The sequence below is a fragment of the Tachyglossus aculeatus genome, chromosome X4, assembly GCF_015852505.1.
Source record: "Tachyglossus aculeatus isolate mTacAcu1 chromosome X4, mTacAcu1.pri, whole genome shotgun sequence".
Lineage (NCBI taxonomy): Eukaryota > Metazoa > Chordata > Mammalia > Monotremata > Tachyglossidae > Tachyglossus > Tachyglossus aculeatus.
The window spans coordinates 29275666-29293568 of NC_052098.1; the positions used below are offsets into that span (position 1 = coordinate 29275666).

A 17903-nucleotide genomic window follows, 5' to 3' on the forward strand; every position below is an offset into this window, starting at 1 on the left:
TCATAACTGGAATCCAATAATACAACTGAAGGACAGCCAATTCTGAGACATCCTCACAGACCTGGTCTCTGATGATTCTGGGTGGTAGTACAGTTTGTGTTAAAGCTTGGTTTCTAAAGAATTGCCATACTGATATGTTAATAATCCAATCCTTCCCACCCCCTGCACCAAATCCAAATTTCTTTATTCCTTCCAGCGGATTAATTTTATACTAAAAAGGAAAAGAGAAAAGGAATTGCAAAATTGTAAAAGGAGAGAAAGGAAAAGAAAAGCAATGATGTTCATAAAATAGCAATACTGAAGGGGAAAAAAAGCAAAATACTTCCCGAGGGAGAAGAAAAAGAGGCCAAAGGCAAAAAAGAGTCAAAGGAAAAATCCAAGGAGAAAGGAAGGAATAAGAATAAAATATGAAGAAAGCTTGTTCTGTGAAATGATAGAGACAGGAGAAGATGAAGTTTGAATGAGAATCACGGGAAATAGGATGAATGAGCAAAATACAAATGGATTTGAAAAATTGGAAATTTAAAATTTGCCCATGGGACCTTTTTTAAAAAATAATGTTCAGAGAGACCAAGAAAAAACACATTGTAACTCAACCTGGCAGAAAAAAAATAAAAAAGGGAGAAGAAAAACTTGAAAGGGGAATCAAACAGCAGAAAGTATTTAACCTTGATGATCTGTCATTGTTATTTCTTTGAAACTTTCCACCATGTTCTATCCTGAAATGCTCAACTGAAAGAAATCACTTCATGTTGCCAGCTAGTTCAGTAGTTGAGCAGAGAAAATTCTTTCCAGAAAATGCAAAATCTGAACATTTCCCCAGAGTGCTAGATCTGTGGCTCCTGTCATTAGGCATATATAATTGCCCTCTACATCCAGGCCACCACTTGCAAGACATCCATCTGCCTGTCGGTTTTCGCTCTGAGCCCAAAAGGAGCGTGTTGTTTATGTCCGTGGTTACCTCAGCCATCTGGCTCTTGATGAGCTTTCACCTTTGAGGTCCCACTGACCAAATCCCAAACCTGGGTCTGAGACGAGGAAGAAGAGGCAGCGTCCCAGTGGACGCCGGCCGGCCTCAGGCATGCATCGCTGCCTCCGCCCGCTCACACATGCGCGCCAGGATGCGATGGATGCTGGTGAAGCTGGGGCGGTCGGCAGGTAGCTTGCTCCAACAGAGGCGCATCAGATTGTACAGCTCCAGAGGGCAGTTCTCTGGGCAGGATAGAATATTGCCATCTCTCACATAGTAGATGACTTCCTCATGAGCCATCCCATAGTAGGGCTGAAGGCCATAGGAAAAAATCTCCCAAAGGACCACACCATAGGCCCAGATGTCAGACTCGGTTGTATAGCGGTTGTAGAAAATAGACTCTGGGGGCATCCAGCGAATGGGGATGGCATCATTCTCATTGGCTTTGTAGTAGTCTGCCGAATAGATGTTCCTGGAGAGGCCAAAGTCAGCAATTTTCACCACCATGTTCTCCCCGACCAGACAGTTCCTGGTGGCCAAGTCGCGGTGCACAAACTTGCGCTCTGAGAGGTAAGCCATGCCAGCTGCAACCTGCCTGGCAATGCAGAGCTGCTCAGCACAGCAGAGGGGAGGTGGGCCTGGGCTGGAGATTCTCATCCTCGGGGCCAGGTTACTGTGGCTAAGGCTGCACACAGTGCGAGGAGACATATTGCGGAGAAACTCGTTTAGATCCCCATAGGCCATGTATTCAAACAGCAGGCACATCGGCTTCCCCACGGCACAGACTCCTGAAACCAGAATAATTCACCCCTATTAAGTTGTGTTTTCCATTCCACATGAGAGGTGGTGAAGCCCCAGAGAAAGCACCACCAGGGGTCGGAGTCTGGAGACTTGGCTCAAGGGGCCATGTCCATTTGAGTCTCTAGCTAAGTCACCAAGGGACACGTTCATCTTTTTAAAAGATTTTACAGGAGGAAAAATTTCTGTTTTTCATCCAAATCTGTACTGAGCAAACCTAACGTTTGGTGCCAAGCTCATGTTAGTAGGGCTCACCCCAAGCAGATAAAAGTGACATCGCCAAAGGCCCATGCCACTAGTCCTTGTCTCCAAATTCACTAACAGAATCCTTGGATAATTCATCCACTCCCACACCTTAAAATAGCCTCTCTACATGGGGGTTTCCCAAATCTACCCCTCCAATCTTGACTTCTCTCCTTCTCGGCAGTCTCACATTTCCTCCTGACTTCAGGACATCTCTACTTGGATGTCCTGCTGACACCTCAAGTTTAACTTATCCAAAGCTGCACTCCTCATCTTCCCACTCAAACCTTCTCCTTACCATGATTTTCCCAACACTGCCAACCTCCCTGTCTCAAAAGCCTGTCACCTTGGCATCTTCCTTGACTCACCTCTCACATTCGACCCGCATATTCAACACTAAATCCTGCCAGTTCTACCTTCACAACATTGCTAAAATCTGCCCTTTCCTCTCCATCCAAAGGCTGCAGGAGGTGTAGGTGCTTTTTTCCAGAGCAAGAAGGTGAGCTGCCAGCAAAGTCAAGGAAGGGGTGGCTGTCCTTCTGTCCCGTTGGCCATCTGAAGAGAAGATCATCCTCTGAGTGTGTGTGTGCGTGTGTGTGTGTGTGCGTGTGTGTGTCTGAGTGAAAGAGTTTTGGGGTGGGTGTATATATATATATATATGTTTGGTGCATGTGTGTGTACTCGTGCATGATAATATTTGAGAGTGTGTATAATCATGTTTGCATGCCTATTATTTTGAAAGTGGTTGTTATGTGTGTAAGTGGCTTTCTGTCTCTATTTCTCTCTCTGTCTCTGTCTCTGTCTCTCTCTCTCTCTCTCTCTGTTATGCCATCCTTCCCTGTCTTTTCCACCCCAGTGATCTTGGGCCACCATACTTGGCACCATGGACATTCCATTTCTGTATCTTCCATATGGTTCTTGCCGTCAATTTATTTACTTATGTTCTATAAATTAGGTTTCTACTTCATTTATGAATAATGTATTGGTAGTTTGCAGATTTTAAAAAGTGCAACTCAGGAACCAGTGTATAAACACACCTGACATCAGTCCACAGGAGCTCCTTGTGAGCAGGGCACAGCAGAGAAGCAGTGTGGCTCAGTGGAAAGAGTACGGGCTTTAGAGTCAGAGGTCATGGGTTCAAATCCCAGCTTCACCAATTGTCAGCTGTGTGATTTTGAGCAAGTCAGTTAACTTCTCTGTGCCTCAGTTACCTCATCTGTAAAATGAGGATGAAGACTGTGAGCACCACGTGGGACAACCTGATCACCTTGTAACCTCCCTAGTGCTTAGAACAGTGCTTTGCACATAGTAAGTGCTTAATAAATGCCATTATTATTATGTCTACCAACTCTGTTATGTTATACTCTCCCAAGCATTTAGTACAGTGCTCTGCACACAGTGGGTGCCCAATAAATACAATTGTTTTGATTGATTGATTGATTGATTGAAGAAGTTTGATGTGCCTGCCCTAAAGAGTATAAAGTGCTCTAGGCTTTGTTTTGACAACCCTCATTAAGTCCATTTATATTTACTATTTTCATTTTGCAGATGGAGAAACTGCATCTTTCCATAATGTAATCTCTACTATTTATTCAAATCCTTTATCAAGTGCCTGATAATCTCTGTTGGTTAGAGGAACCAACCCAAGCTCTTCCCTTTCAGAGCAAGCATTGTGTGTGCTCAGAAAATTATCCCTTCCTTAATCCACTTCCTCTTAAAAGCCATCACTTTCTAAGAAGTTCAGAGAAAAATACTCAGTTCGGCCAGAGTACATGTTTTCACATGGTGTTTTGGCTAGAAAACTGTTAGGGAATTTGAGAATGATAATCTGACAACACAAACCTGTTTGAACACAGCACACTGAATTGTCACAAGAAATGGCTAGTGCACAAAGGCATGTGGGCATGAATTCGACATGGGACCAGTGAATGCTGTAGTGTGAGCTTCCCTTAATGTGGGTATTTGTAAGAATGCACTCCCACATTTTAGAACTGCCTCTAAGTGTAATAAGAACAGAAAGTACACGTGAAGAGTCATGGACTATGATGGAATATGAAGAGTAGACAAATTACATACAGGCCAATGAAGAAAGCACAGCAATATAAGTCTGAGTTGTATGATGGACAAAAAAGAAACCAGAACAAAGAAAGAGGAGTGTTTTAGTGGCACAGGAGAAAAGCAACAGCACAGGCTAGTGGAATGAGCCTGGGCCTGGGAGTGAGACTACCTGGGTTCAAATCCTGGCCCTGTCACTTACCTGGTTTAATCCCCACTTAAGTTCTCTGTGCCTCAGTTTCCTCATCTGTTAAATGGGGTTAAATACCAGTTCTCACTCTAAAGTGTGAGCCTGTGTGGGACAGGAACTGGGTTTGCTCTGCTCATATTGTATCTACCCCAGCACTTAATAGAGTGCTTGCACATGGCCATTAACAGGTACCATTATTATTAATCATATACTGCAAGCTGGCATCCCAGAACCCCAAACCACTCATCAGTTTGGGTTTTAATGGCACTGATTCATCATTCCCAGTCATCTGGGATATTGGGAAATCCAACATGTGTTAAGAGTACTGAGGACTAGCACTTTCTCAACTTTGCAACATGTGGTTGGGCAGTCGGGCAAACAAAAGCTAGGGCTTAATTTGTGCCAGACCTTGCAGAGTCTCAGTCCCAACACATGCAGCAGAATTATTTCTTTCGGCCTGAAGACCTGGAACTCTGAGCAGGGCCCTGAAACTTCTGAGGGAATACTGTCTGAGGGAACATGGCCTGCCCACACTCACATCCTACTCTCCCAAACCACTCAAGAGCTTTAATCTGGCATCAGGACATAGGGAAAGGTAGCAGTCCTCAGCATCCCGGTTGCTTTCCCAGCACAATCTGAGCACTGGCAAATATTATCTTTTGGTTACAGGTTTCCAAGTCACCTTGGGTTCGGTTACCAATGTCTCCCTTCCCTCAGCCTTATAAGAGCAAGCTAATTCATTTTCCTTCATTAGAATCTTTTCATTTACCTAGGTGCTAAAGTATTAACCTAAGCCCTACTAAAATCAAATCTCCTCCAAGAAGCCTTCCCTGACTATTTTCTCTTTTCCTGCACCCTATTCCCCTTCCTTCTGTGCTACCAATGCACTTGGGTCTGAACCCCTAGACACTTTGATGTTCAACACCCCCAGCCCCACAGCACTTACGTCCATATCCTTATATTCTGACATTTTCCCCTATCTGTTACTTATTTGAGTATCTGCCTGCACCTGTAGATTGTAAGCTCCATGTGGGCAGGAGCGTCAGCGTGGCTCAATGGAAAGAGCCCGAGCCTGGGAGTCAGAGGTCATGGGTTCAAATCCTGGCTCCACCAACTGTCAGCTGTGCGACTTTGGGCAAGTCACTTAACTTCTCTGGGGCTCAGTTACCTCATCTGTAAAATGGGGATTAAGACTGTGAGCCCCATGTGGGACAACCTTATCACCTTGTATCCTCCCCAGTGCTTAGAACAGTTCTTTGCACATAGTAAGTGCTTAACAAATGCCATCATAATTATTATTATTATCATGTCTATTATATTTTATTGTACTCCCCCAAGAGCTTAGCACAGCACTCAATACATTGAGTGTTTAACTACATTGATGGAATGTTTAACCATATTTTTGTTCCAGTGCTTGAGATTTCAGGTTCTTTTGGCTCTTTCCAAGCTGTCATTCCACTTTTGGAAAGACTTCCTTTAGAGCTTGAATATGGCAGTGGTGATAATGGAATTTGAGTGTCTACTGAATACAAACACTGTACTAACTGCTTAGGAGAGTGTGACAGAGCACAAGATACATCCCTTGCTTCAAGGTGCTTACACCTGGGAATGATTCAGTTCTAGGCCCTTAAGGTGAGTTAGATGCAAATGACTCCCATGCTATCAATGAATGAATGAATGAATGAATAACATTTATTGAGGGCTCACTGTGTACAGCACTATACTAAGTGCTTGGGAGAGTACAGTAGAATAAATACCTTCTCTCAAGGATCTTTTTCACTGAAAGTCTCAAAAGATTCTGAAACTCTAGTCTTGCCAAAAGAAGATCTATCAGTTCTCAATCAATCAATCAATGATATTTATTTAGCACTTATTACGTGCAGGGCACTTTACTAAGCACTTATATTCTCATACTCCACTCGAAGCTTTCTCTTGCCCCCGGTTCAAATCCAAATCTCTTACCACTGCTCTCAAACCCGTATGCTCCCATTTTCTGTTACACCTGAGTCTGAACCTTCCTTCCATACCCTACCTTCTTGTGACCTCTACCCACAGCCTTTTCTTTGGCGTCTTCAAGTCAAGTCTCCAGCTGATCCGGCAGATGGATGCTTTCAGAGCCAGACTGCCTACAAATGTGTTTTGTGTGTGGCCTAGTGAATTGAGTGCTAAACCTGGCACTGCTTTGCCATGGCATGGGCATGTCAATTCTCCTCTCTGTGTCTGAGCTTCCCTCCTTTCCTTTAGAGTGGGGGAAAAAGTGAGAATTCTGTTCCTCTGCCAATTGCAGGTCCTCCAGATGAGCCGGCGCAGTTGTAGGATCCCTTTCCAGCTTCATGAGATGAGCTATTCCTGTCACCCAGTTTATTCCTCACTTGTCATTTCTTACCTAGGAGTTTGACAATGTTGGGGTCATCAAATTCTGCCATGAGGGCTGCCTCTCTCTGAAAATCAGCTTGCATGTCTGCTGAGGCTTCTTCTTTGAGCATCTTGACTGCCACCATAGTGAAAGGTTCATAAGAAAGCAAACCAGGAGCCCTGGGAGCCAAAAATACACACACTGAGAGATAAGATTTGGAGTGTTATATTCTCACTCATGAACTCAATCAAGATGGCCCCTTATCTTCCAAAGGACCTTTAAACTATGACTTTGTCAGCCTTGAAGTCTTGCTATGGTTTTTTCTAATGTCAGCTTTGAGCTTCCTGGGTTGGTGGGGAGAATGCATCTTCAGCATTGGAAATATGGTCACCTGGGGAGCAGACTGAAAAGGTGGTGACTCCTGGAAGCAGGCTAACACAATAGCCAGAAAAGTGTGAGAAGAGATTCAAACATTCCTAAGGAGTACCTGCTTTGGAGCTAGAGACTTTCGCTCCATAGGTTTGCTAATCTGGAAGTTTTTCAGTAATAATAATAATAATAATAATAATAATAATAATAATTGTCAAGTGCTTACTATGTGTCAAGCACTATTTTAATACTTGACACTGGTGATAATTTTTCATTTTCAGTTGGGAACAAAAGAGGGGCAGGGATTTCAGGATGGGAATCAGGTCTGGGAGGGCTTTGAGAGTTAATAGGCCAGAAAAAGTCCCTTCTAGACTGTGAGCCCACTGTTGGGTAGGGACCGTCTCTATATGTTGCCAACTTGTACTTCCCAAGCACTTAGTACAGTGTTCTGCACATAGTAAGTGCTCAATAAATATGATTGAATGAATGAATGAAAGAAGTCAACACTTTATGGGTCTTTTCATCTCAGACTGGAAAATCTCAGCTCTTGTGGAGAGGTCACCTATGGTACTTGGTTCATTCTAGTTTATATTTTAGTTTTTAAAATCGCACTGGGATGGTTCCTGGTCTTCGTAATAGAATGAAAAAAGAAGTTCAACCTAGTGGATTCCAGCCAGTAAGACAGAACTTTACTTAGAGGACCCCAAGCTATTAACCAGGCTGTTGGGGCTAGTGGGGGGCAAAGGAAGTAGCAGGTGTTTACGTGGGCACGTTCTGTTAGGGAAAAGAGCAGTGAGGGTGGTCTTGAAGTGGAGCCAGACAGCTCAGTGAAGCCTGGCAAGCTCAGCCATTCCAGTACAATTGCAGCTGCTACCAATGCCAATGTGGGCTCTACATTGCCAACGGAAAGCAAGAGAGGGTTCCTAGGGTTCTTATTCAATCCACGGTGCTGTCATAGCTGAAGTATGGGTCTAGGGTAGGGGTGGGCAATCATTTTGCCAGTGGGGCAGGTAGAGAGCCTTAAACAAGGGAAGTAAAGCCAATTCCTTCCAACCAACATGAATGCAGTTAGGAATTTTTTAATGGTATTTGTTAAGCACCTACTATGTGCCTGGCACTGTACTAAGTAAGCGCTGGGATAGATAAAAGCTTAACAAATGCCCCAATCATCATTATTATTATTATTATTATGCAAGCTTATCAGGTTGGACACAGTCCCTGTCCCACATGGGGCTTAGAGTCTTAATTCCCATTTTACAGATGAGGCAACTGAGGCACAGAAAAGTGAAGTGACTTGCCCAAGGTTACACAACAGACAGCAGCATAGCTGGGATTAGAACCCAGGTCATTATGACTCCTATGCCCATGCTCTTTACAGTAGGCCACTGCCCCCTCTCCCCTCTGCTGTTCTTCCCCCTCCCTACATGCCCTGAACAGCACCTCTGCCATTCTTGGGGTTTTGCTGAGCCAGTAGGAACCTAGCTCTGTCTGCTTGGATCTGCCCCATGGGTCTGTGGGAAACCTCTTAGGGCTCTGGTCCAAATGATTTCCACCCCTGCTCTAGATCACCCCATAGAGTTGATTTTTCTATAAATGTCAACCAAACTCTGATCTCTGCACCCATAGAGGAAAAGTGAGTACAAAGTGGGGAAAACTGTTTCTATTCAGACAAAAGCTGGATTTCACAATGGAACACCAAAGTGAAGGCAACTTGCAAATACTTTCCTGAATAACTCCATCTTCTGAGCAACTTATGGTTGTGGGGTGGGTGGGTGGGGAACTGGCTTCAGTACCAGAATTTTCAGTGTTAATTCTAAAAACAGGTCAGTACTGGAATGCTTCAGCCCAGCATGGCACGAATTGCAGCAACCTCTGTGTTAGCTCTGTGGTAGAACACTAACAACCTCTGTTGTTAGCTGACTAATCAGTTTGGCACTGTTAGAAGTTAAGACATGGGGCTTATTCCATGTCCATTTTGCAACCTGCTGTTAGCTTTACCTCATGCAGATCTGGATGCACTTTTTAACTGGATGATGTCTCAGTTCCTTCCAGTCTTGTGATTTATGTTTACACACCGAGGTTACTGGGGAAAAAATTCCTGATTCGAGTTTACCAGAACTGGCCCTTGCACACTCTCCACTGTACAAAAGCTCACTGGCATCAGCATCATACTTAAGGGAAGCAGCATTGCCTAGTGAAAAGAGCATGGGGCTGGGAGTCAGGGGATCTGGGTTCTAATTCTGGCTCCTCCACTTGTCTGCTGTGTGACATTAGGTAAATCATGTAACTTCTCTGGGCCTCAGTTACCTTGTATGTAAAATGGGGATTAAGACTGTAAGACTCACGTGGGACATGGACTTTGTCCAACCTGATTAGCTTGTATCTACCTCAGTGCTTAGTAGAGTGCCTGGTACATAGTAAGCACTTAAATTCCCCAAAAATAAAAATAATTGATCAAGGATTCTTAGGAACTATGGATGAGAAAGGTCTTGAGTTGGGTATATCTGTTTTAAAGGAACCCATGAGTCCTGCCACTTTTTCTATTTTTGAAACAAATGTCAAGGTAATTAGTTAAATTTGCATTTCAGGTCATACTATTGATTTTCCATAAAAATGGAAGGAAGCCTTTCAGAAGTCAGAGGGACAAGTCAGGAGCTTTTTGGCCCAAACAAAGTAGACAAGGCTCCCTGGAGTAATTGAGTATTTTGGGAAGTGATCCAAAACCAAAAGAACACCTGGGCAACTGCTGCCAATATGGCAGTCATGGATGCACCACGACACAATCCCACATCAAAAGGAGGCAGGGTGGCTCTAGTGACTAAACGAGCACAGGACTGGGAATCAGGAGAAACAGGTTCTAGTCCTGACTACACCACTGGCCTGCTGTGTGACCTTGGTCAAGTCATTTAATCATTCTGTACTTTAGTTTCCTCATCGATAAAATGGGGATAAAATGCTTTTCTCCCTTCCTCTTAGATTGTGAGCCCTAGGTAGAACAGGGATTGTGTCTGATGATTGTCTCGTTAGCACCTTGGTGTTTAGTATAATACTTGTACCATAGTAAGTTATTAATGAAGAGAGCCATCATTATTATTCAAAACTTCCCTGCCCTTTCATCTTATCCTAAACTGTGACAGAAAGTATGCGTACTTTTGTCAGATGAAAATTCAGTTTGAGACTGAATTTAACTAGAAGACATCTCAGTTTCTCACCTGGTTTGCAAAATTTGAGGGACTTATGAAATGCCCTAACATAAGGATATCTGTAACTTAGATGCTTAGAGAAGCAGCATGGCTCAATGGAAAGAGCACGGGCTTTGGAGTCAGAGGTCATGGGTTCATATCCCAGCTCTGCCAATTGTCAGCTGTGTGACTTTGGGCAAATCACTCAACTTCTCTGGGCCTCAGTTACCTCATCTGTAAAATGGGGATTAATATGTGAGTCCTCCGTGGGACAACCTGATCACCTTGTAACCTCCCCAGTGCTTAGAACAGTGCTTTGCACATAGTAAGTGCTTAATAAATGCCATAAAAAACTATGTCTTGATCATTAAGCGCTCACCCAATGAAAGTCTTATTCTTCTGATGATTATTATTGTTATATTAGGTTAAACAGGAGAATGAAGAATGGAAAAGCTGTTAACAGATGGTTGTGAAAAGGCCAGGACCTTTGCTTCTCTTCTGCCTTTATGGAAAAGATTGGATGGGAGTAGTTAAACCGAACAAGACACATACAAAGGAAGATTGGAAAGCCAAACTAGAATGGGTAAAGAAACTGAGTTTCTAAGAAATATTTAAGTCAACAATTGGTTGAAGGGCCTTTACAGAATGGGTGGGTGTTACACATAGGGGACAGAAGCCCCTGGAAAATAGTAGCTATGCTGTGGAGAAAAGAAGGGGAAAGGGCTACTCTAGTCATTGAGTCCTTGGGAGATACTAGAATAAATAAATAATTATGGTATTTGTTAAGCACTTACTATGTGCCAGAGACTGTACTAAGTGCTGAAATCATCAAACACTCAGTTTGCAGCTATCTAGGAAGATACATGATTCTAGGCAGCAAATTGTACCATTTTTAACACAAGACTAAAAATCTGGAAGATAATATTCTTATGCTGGTGGAGTTAATGAAGGTTAACTTGTCATTAAGTGCTTAGTACAGTGCTCTGCACACAGTAAGTGCTCTATAAATACGATTGAATCAATAAAGGCTTTGTTTTGACCAGATCAATTTAATGGACTCTATATATTGACGAAGCAATCCAGATGGAAAGGCTCTTGGGTCAGATGTGTATATAATTTGGATCAATAGGGATGCTTTCTAATAGCAACTTTACCTGGCTTGAAAGACCCTTCCAAAGGCTCCTTCTCCGATGTCTCTCACATATTCAATATTGTTTCTTGGGTACTCCAAGCTGAGTAGTTTAGGGTTCAGCAGCAGTGGCATTCGCTGGTACATAGGGTTGGGATGAAGCCTGTCCAGCAGTAGTTCTGAAGGAAGGGTGGTTAGGGTGGGGGTTGCTGATTCCCTGTAAAGTAGATTCAATGGAAAACAGCGGTAGGTCAGAAAGCCCGGTGCACTGGAAAAGCAGATAGCAGGTCTCTGCTTGTAAACCAACTCAATGCAGCAATAGATCCTCCCAAAAGACTGGAATAACAAGAGATATCTGCAAGTCAGCATCATGAGCAATTGAGATTATTCTCCACTGCCTATGTGACGTAAAGAGTTACACAGTTACTCAAAGCATTTGGATCTACCTACACAGTCAACTAGGCAATAACGACACCACAGCCTTTTTAGGAACAACTGAATCAGATAACAATCAATAAATCATATTTATTGAGTGTTTACTATGTGCAGAGCACTGTACTAAGTGCTTGAGAGAGTACAATATGAGAGTTCCCTGCCCACGACCTTACAGTCTAGAGTTCATCAATGAAGCCAAGTTGTACTTAAATATATACATATATCCAAAAATCTCTTTGGCTCTGCTAATATGGAAAGTACAAAGATGCTGAGGATCATATGGACAAAGATATAAGAGTAAAAGTAGAATGTGAGTTTCCCCAACTTTAAGATTACATAAAGCCACACTAAGACTTACTCATCTGGGGACCAAAGGAAATCAGAAAGCAGGCATCAACTTTGGGTCTTCTGTCTATATTTCGGTTTTTTCACAAAAGAGATTTTTCAATGATGTGAAGAGGCACTGTCTTTTCTACAGGCAGAAGCTTGTATTCTCAGTTAATGATATATGGAAGAGTAGAAGGGAGTGTGAATGGTTGGAAGGGGAAGGTTGGCATTGATAAATGTTTGATGGGGCTAATGAAGATTTTGTTTTCCAAATGGAATGTGGACAGTACTAATGATTTTTGAAACTATTTGCAAGACTGAATGATTGAACATAGGCCACCCACTTGCTGAATTGCACACATTTTCAGGTGTCATTGAGATGGCATGGTTTTCTCGTCTAGGTTTGACTTTACTCACCTCTTGTTTTTCCATTGCTTTCGCCTTCTGCAGCATACAAGGGTAGTGATGGTGAACAACCCAATCATGGCAAAGCTGGACATGATGGAAATGATTACAGTCATGGAATACGTGGGTGAAAAAGAAGAGGAAGAGGATGGGAGATTTGGAATCTCTACACTTGACTTTGCTGTTACTGGTGAAGGTGCTGCAGTGAGAAAAAAAATAATAATGCCTTTTATTCATTGGAGAACCTTAAGGTCATTTTGCATTGGAATATATGTGAACAATGAGACACATTTTCAATACGATGCTCAAGGGTAAGTGTTTGTTATCATGGAAGCTCAGACTTTTCCTGGCTCTACTTGCTTGCTCCTGTATCCAAATGATAAGGCAGCTATGTGAAATCCCACAGTGTATGAGCAATGCCCAGAAAAACAAAAGGAGATGAAGGCTGGATTTGAATGGATGCAACAGTTTTGAAAATTGGTAAACAGAATTAGAATATTAGACTCCAAAGCTGAAGGGTGACTATATTTAGGCCTTTATCATCCATCTAGTTATATGATTTGGCATATTCTAGTTTCAGCACTTCCTTAATCCTGCCCTTCAGTTATATAATTCCAGTGAGTAATTCCTGGAATCCAGCTCAGGGTGAGCCTGGTTTTATGTGCCAGAAGTCAAAGTCACAGTCAATCATTCTAGAGTTTCCACCAACATTCTGGGGTTTGCCTCTTTAAGGTAGCTGCCTCCCAGACTTCCTTCTTTACCTTTGAATAATATTCCACTTTCCTGGCTGGTACCAAAATAGGGTAGGAGTAAGAGGGGATTAACTTAATGAAAGGCAGAAACCAAGACAAGTAAACAATGTTGAGCTCATTCTCTTTATTTACTCTGGTGATTAGAGATCATTTTTTCCTAAGGTTCCTCATTGTTCAGAGCAAATCCTACTCCGGGTTGGGTCAGACAACACCAAAAGAGTAAAAGCATTCTGGCAGCATTTCAGGGGCTAACCTTTGATCCCAAGTAAGAACAAATGCAGTTTAAGGGAATGATAAGCATAAGAAAAAATGTCTAACTTATGCAAATCAACCTACATTTGGGTTTGGTTTGAAAAATTTAATAAACCCACTGTTTGGGGAACAAGTTTTTGGGTTGAGCTGCCGGGGTTCCGTGGCTCAGTGAAAAGAGCCCGGGCTTTGGAGTCAGAGGTCATGGGTTCAAATCCCGGCTCTGCCACTTGTCAGCTGGGTGACTTTGGGCAAATCACTTCACTTCTCTGGGCCTCAGTTCCCTCATCTGGAAAATGGGGATGAAGACTGTGAGCCCCCCATGGGACAACCTGATCACCTTGTAACCTCCCCAGTACTTAGAACAGTGCTTTGCACATAGTAAGCGCTTAATAAATGCTATTATTATTATTATGATTATTATAGCCCAGATGGCCATAATTTTCCCATAGTTGAGCTTGATCAGGGCCTGACTGAACACATACATTGAATCAGTTGTATTCCTGTTCTTCATTTTTTAAAAAAAGACAAGCTCACATGAGAGTAGAAGTACTAGTTACTTGGCAGAAAGAACATAAAACTTCATTTGTTACAGTGATTCAGGCTAACAGTCCAAGCTAAGTTCTCTTGCCAAAAACACAAACATCAGAGAAAAATGAAGTCTACTTTAGTCATACTTTGTCAACTTTGACGCAAAGTTGATAAACATAGCATCTTTCTAATATGGTTTCAACTAATCCACCAGAGGTGGGAAAAATAATGTTAGCTTTAGATTCGAAGATTTTCCATCCCTACTACATCCCTTGAGTCTATATGCACTGAGCACATAGTACTTTCCCCATCCCCCACACCCACAGTATTTCCTCTACCTATAATTCATTTTAATGTCTGTCTCCCCTGCTAGACTGTAAGATCCTTAAGGACAGGGATCCAGTCAAAAGTGCTCTATCGTACTCTCCCAGGTGCTTAACATGGTATTCTGCACACACCACTCAATGAACACCGCTGATTGAATGATGGATTGATTGATGATGATGTTGACAGGGAACTCATATCCACAGGTGTAAGTGTTGTTGAGAGAGAATCTCTTGGTACATTTTTACACTGCACCCATTTTTATGCAGAAGGGCACCTTTTCTGGCCCCTTGTCACTTCAGAGTAGCACGGCCAGCAGGGAAGTGTGCTTGAGTTGTTTTTTGCTAGAGTGGTGGTGATTTGAATTGAGCCAACCATGATGGACCCCCTGAGCCCAGTGGCACACGTTGGGAGCTGGCCAGGTAGGGAGAACATCTTTGAGACCTCAAGTTCAGCAGATATTAAGCCACAGCTGAGCAATGTTAATAATAATAATGATGATAATAATAGTATTTCTTAAGCACTTACTATGCTTCAAGCACTGTTCAAAGTGCTGGGGTAGATACAAGCTAATCAGGGGGGACACAAGACTCTGTCCCACATAGGGCATACAGTCTTAATCCCAATTTTACAAATGAGGTAACTGAGGCATAGAGAAGTTAGGTGACTTGCCCAAGGTCACACAACAGACATGAAGCGGAGCCAAGTATGATAATTCAGAGTTGTTTAGCAAGGGACAGGGCTAACCCTGCAGCGTGGCTTAGTGGGAAGAGCACGGGAGTCAGAGGTTGTGGGTTCGAATGCCAGCTCTGCCACTTGTCAGCTGTGTGACTTTGGGCAAGTCATTTAACTTCTCTGTGCCTCAGTTACCTCATCTGTAAAATGGGGACTAAGACTGTGATCCCCAAGTGGGACAACCTGATAACCTTGTATCTACCCCAGCACTTAGAATAGTGCTTGGCACATAGCAAGCACTTAACAAATACCATTATTATTATTATTACTATTATTATTATTAACCTGTCTGTTTTCTTGCCCAAATAAGATGTAGATTGGAATGAAAAACTAAAGGAGTCAACCTAGAGTGAATTGCTGATAGAAAGGAAGAATCAATCAGTCCATCAATCAGTGACACATATTGAATGCTTACTGTGGGGCACAGACAGCACTGTATTAAGACAGAACAATATGATAGAGTTGCAAACATGATTCCCACCCACAAGGAGCTCACAATCTAGTGGGAAGAAGTAAGTACACTAAAATGGGTGAGGAGAGCTTTCTTACCTCTGCCTTTATAACCCTCAAAGATCCATCCTTTTTGGCATCACTTAGCATACCAGTCAGTGCCAGGCAGGAACTGCACACTCAATTAATTATTTCCAGTACAATTACACTGTCCTTACTGTTTTGCACTTTTCCTTGATTATCACCAAGTGTTAGATTCCTGCTCCCTGTCCAGTGTTCTTTTTCATACTTTAAATGCTGCGATTTATAGTCTGTATCAATCATGTAAATAACAATGATATAAAATATAATAGGGCTCAACACTAATCCTCTAATCTGCAAAGCGCAGCAACTCAGGCATAAAAATAAAGCAATAGAGTAGTCATTGTATAAGCTTTTAGACCACACCTAAACTTATCTGGGATTTGAGTAGCTACCCTTTCACAGTTGAAAGTATTATCAAGTTACACTTTTGGTAAGTCATCTATTGGGGGTGAGTGTAACACACCACAGCTGAGAACCAAATCCTCTTCATTCTTCCTTTTAACAACTTTTTTTTTGGGAGAGATCTTCCAAAAACATCCTTACCCCTTTCTGGTAGTAATTTATAGTTCCACAACAGTAGCCAGTAGTGTTCTCTCCCATCATTAACTTTTTAATTTAGGGTCTTTAAAATATACCAGTAGAAATCAGATTAAGCACTTACTGAGTGCATGGCACCATACCAGGCACAATGAGGATTACTATATATGGTTCTAAGGGGTCATGGTATGAAAGTCATGGCATTCTGAGTTATTATTTAGGCTATGGGACTCTTCCCATACACCAGATAAGGTGATGAAGTTCAAAGAACATTTCTATATATAAAATCATTCCTTCATCCTGTTAGGTTTAAGATTCTTCTGCCTCAACTCTATCTCTAGGTCATCCAGCTTTCAGTCATTATCCTGGAATACCTTTCAAGAATCAATGGCTAAGATATTTACTGTTAATCTTTATAAGGCACCTTTTTTAGTCCTCTTGGCATGAATCTCTCAGCCCTACTCAGGTCCATGATCTATGATATTTGTCCATTGGTTGGCTAGGTATGCCAACCAATGGATGAGGGAAGCCTACAATTGATGAGTCATGAACTCAATTCACAAGAATTAATAATTATGGTATTTGGTAAGCACTTACTGTGTGCCAAGCACTGTACTAAGTGCTGGGGTAGTTACAACTTAGTCTGGATACAATCCCTGTCCCACATGGGGCTCACAGTCTTAAGTAGGAGGGAGAAGAGATATTGAAACCTCATCTTGCAGTTGAGGAAAACAAGGCACAGAGAACTGAAATGACATGCCCAAGATCACACAAGCGGCAGAGCCAGGATGAGAATCTAAGTCCTCTGACTCTTAGAGCTCCATGCTCTTTTCACTAGGCCATACTGTTTCTCTATCATTTCAGTATCACTATCATGTCTATCACTTTTCTATCATATGATTTGTGATAGTATTTTTCTATCTGAAAATAATTCAAGGGGACAGAATTATTTTTAGAGAAGGGAAGTGTGTCCCATACCATAGACATCTAAGAGACAAAATAGTTCAATATACTTGAGAAGGAAATATTAGTGATTATAGTCTGTGGTGGCATAATAGCCTTATTGAGAGAGGAGTATTTTATTGGATACAGAACGAAGCAGAATGGAATCAGAAAGCAAAGTTTGAAATTATTTGCTAAGGTGACCCATTTGCTTCTCATTTAAGCCCCACAGCATCTAGGAACAAAGCATTCAACATTTGTAGCCTAAATTAAGCAACAAGTAACTCAGTCCATTCAAAATGAGCTCACTCGGTAGCTATTATTATCAATCAATCATATTTATTGAGTGCTTACTGTATGCAGAGCACTGTACTAAGCACTTGGGAAGTACAAGTTGGCAACACATAGAGACAGTCCCTACCCAACAGTGGGCTCACAGTCTAGAAGATTATGATATTTGTTAAGCATTTACTATATGCCAAACACTGCTCTAAGTGCTGGGAGAGATACAAGGTTATCAGGTTGCACACAGTTCCTATCCCCCATGGGGCTCACAGTCAAGGTAGGAGGGAGTAGGATTTAACCCTCATTTTACAGATGAGGAAATCAATCAATCAATCAATAATATTTATTGAGCTCTTACTGTGTACAGAGCACTTTAATAATAATAACAGCATTTGTTAAGCACTTACTTTGAGCCAGTCACTGTACTAAGTGCTGTAGACACATTCCCTGCCCACAATGAGCTTACAGTCTAGAGGAAACAGAGGCACAGAGAAGTTAAGTGACTTGCCCAAGGTCACTCAGCAGAAGAGTGGCAGAGCTGGGATTAGAATGCAG

General features: G+C 42.2%; 1 protein-coding gene across 1 annotated transcript in view; it reads right to left on the reverse strand.

Annotated features, from left to right (window-relative positions):
* Positions 1-1075: 1075 nt before the first annotated feature.
* Positions 1076-17903, reverse strand: part of MUSK (muscle associated receptor tyrosine kinase) — a 101028-nt gene continuing 84200 nt past the window's right edge. Inside the window, exons 13-16 of the mRNA XM_038769977.1 lie at positions 12472-12658; positions 11318-11509; positions 6643-6791; positions 1076-1758 (exon numbers count right to left, since the gene is read on the reverse strand). Coding sequence (XP_038625905.1) covers positions 1076-1758; positions 6643-6791; positions 11318-11509; positions 12472-12658 — 1211 coding nt within the window. The remainder of the gene's footprint in view (positions 1759-6642; positions 6792-11317; positions 11510-12471; positions 12659-17903) is intronic.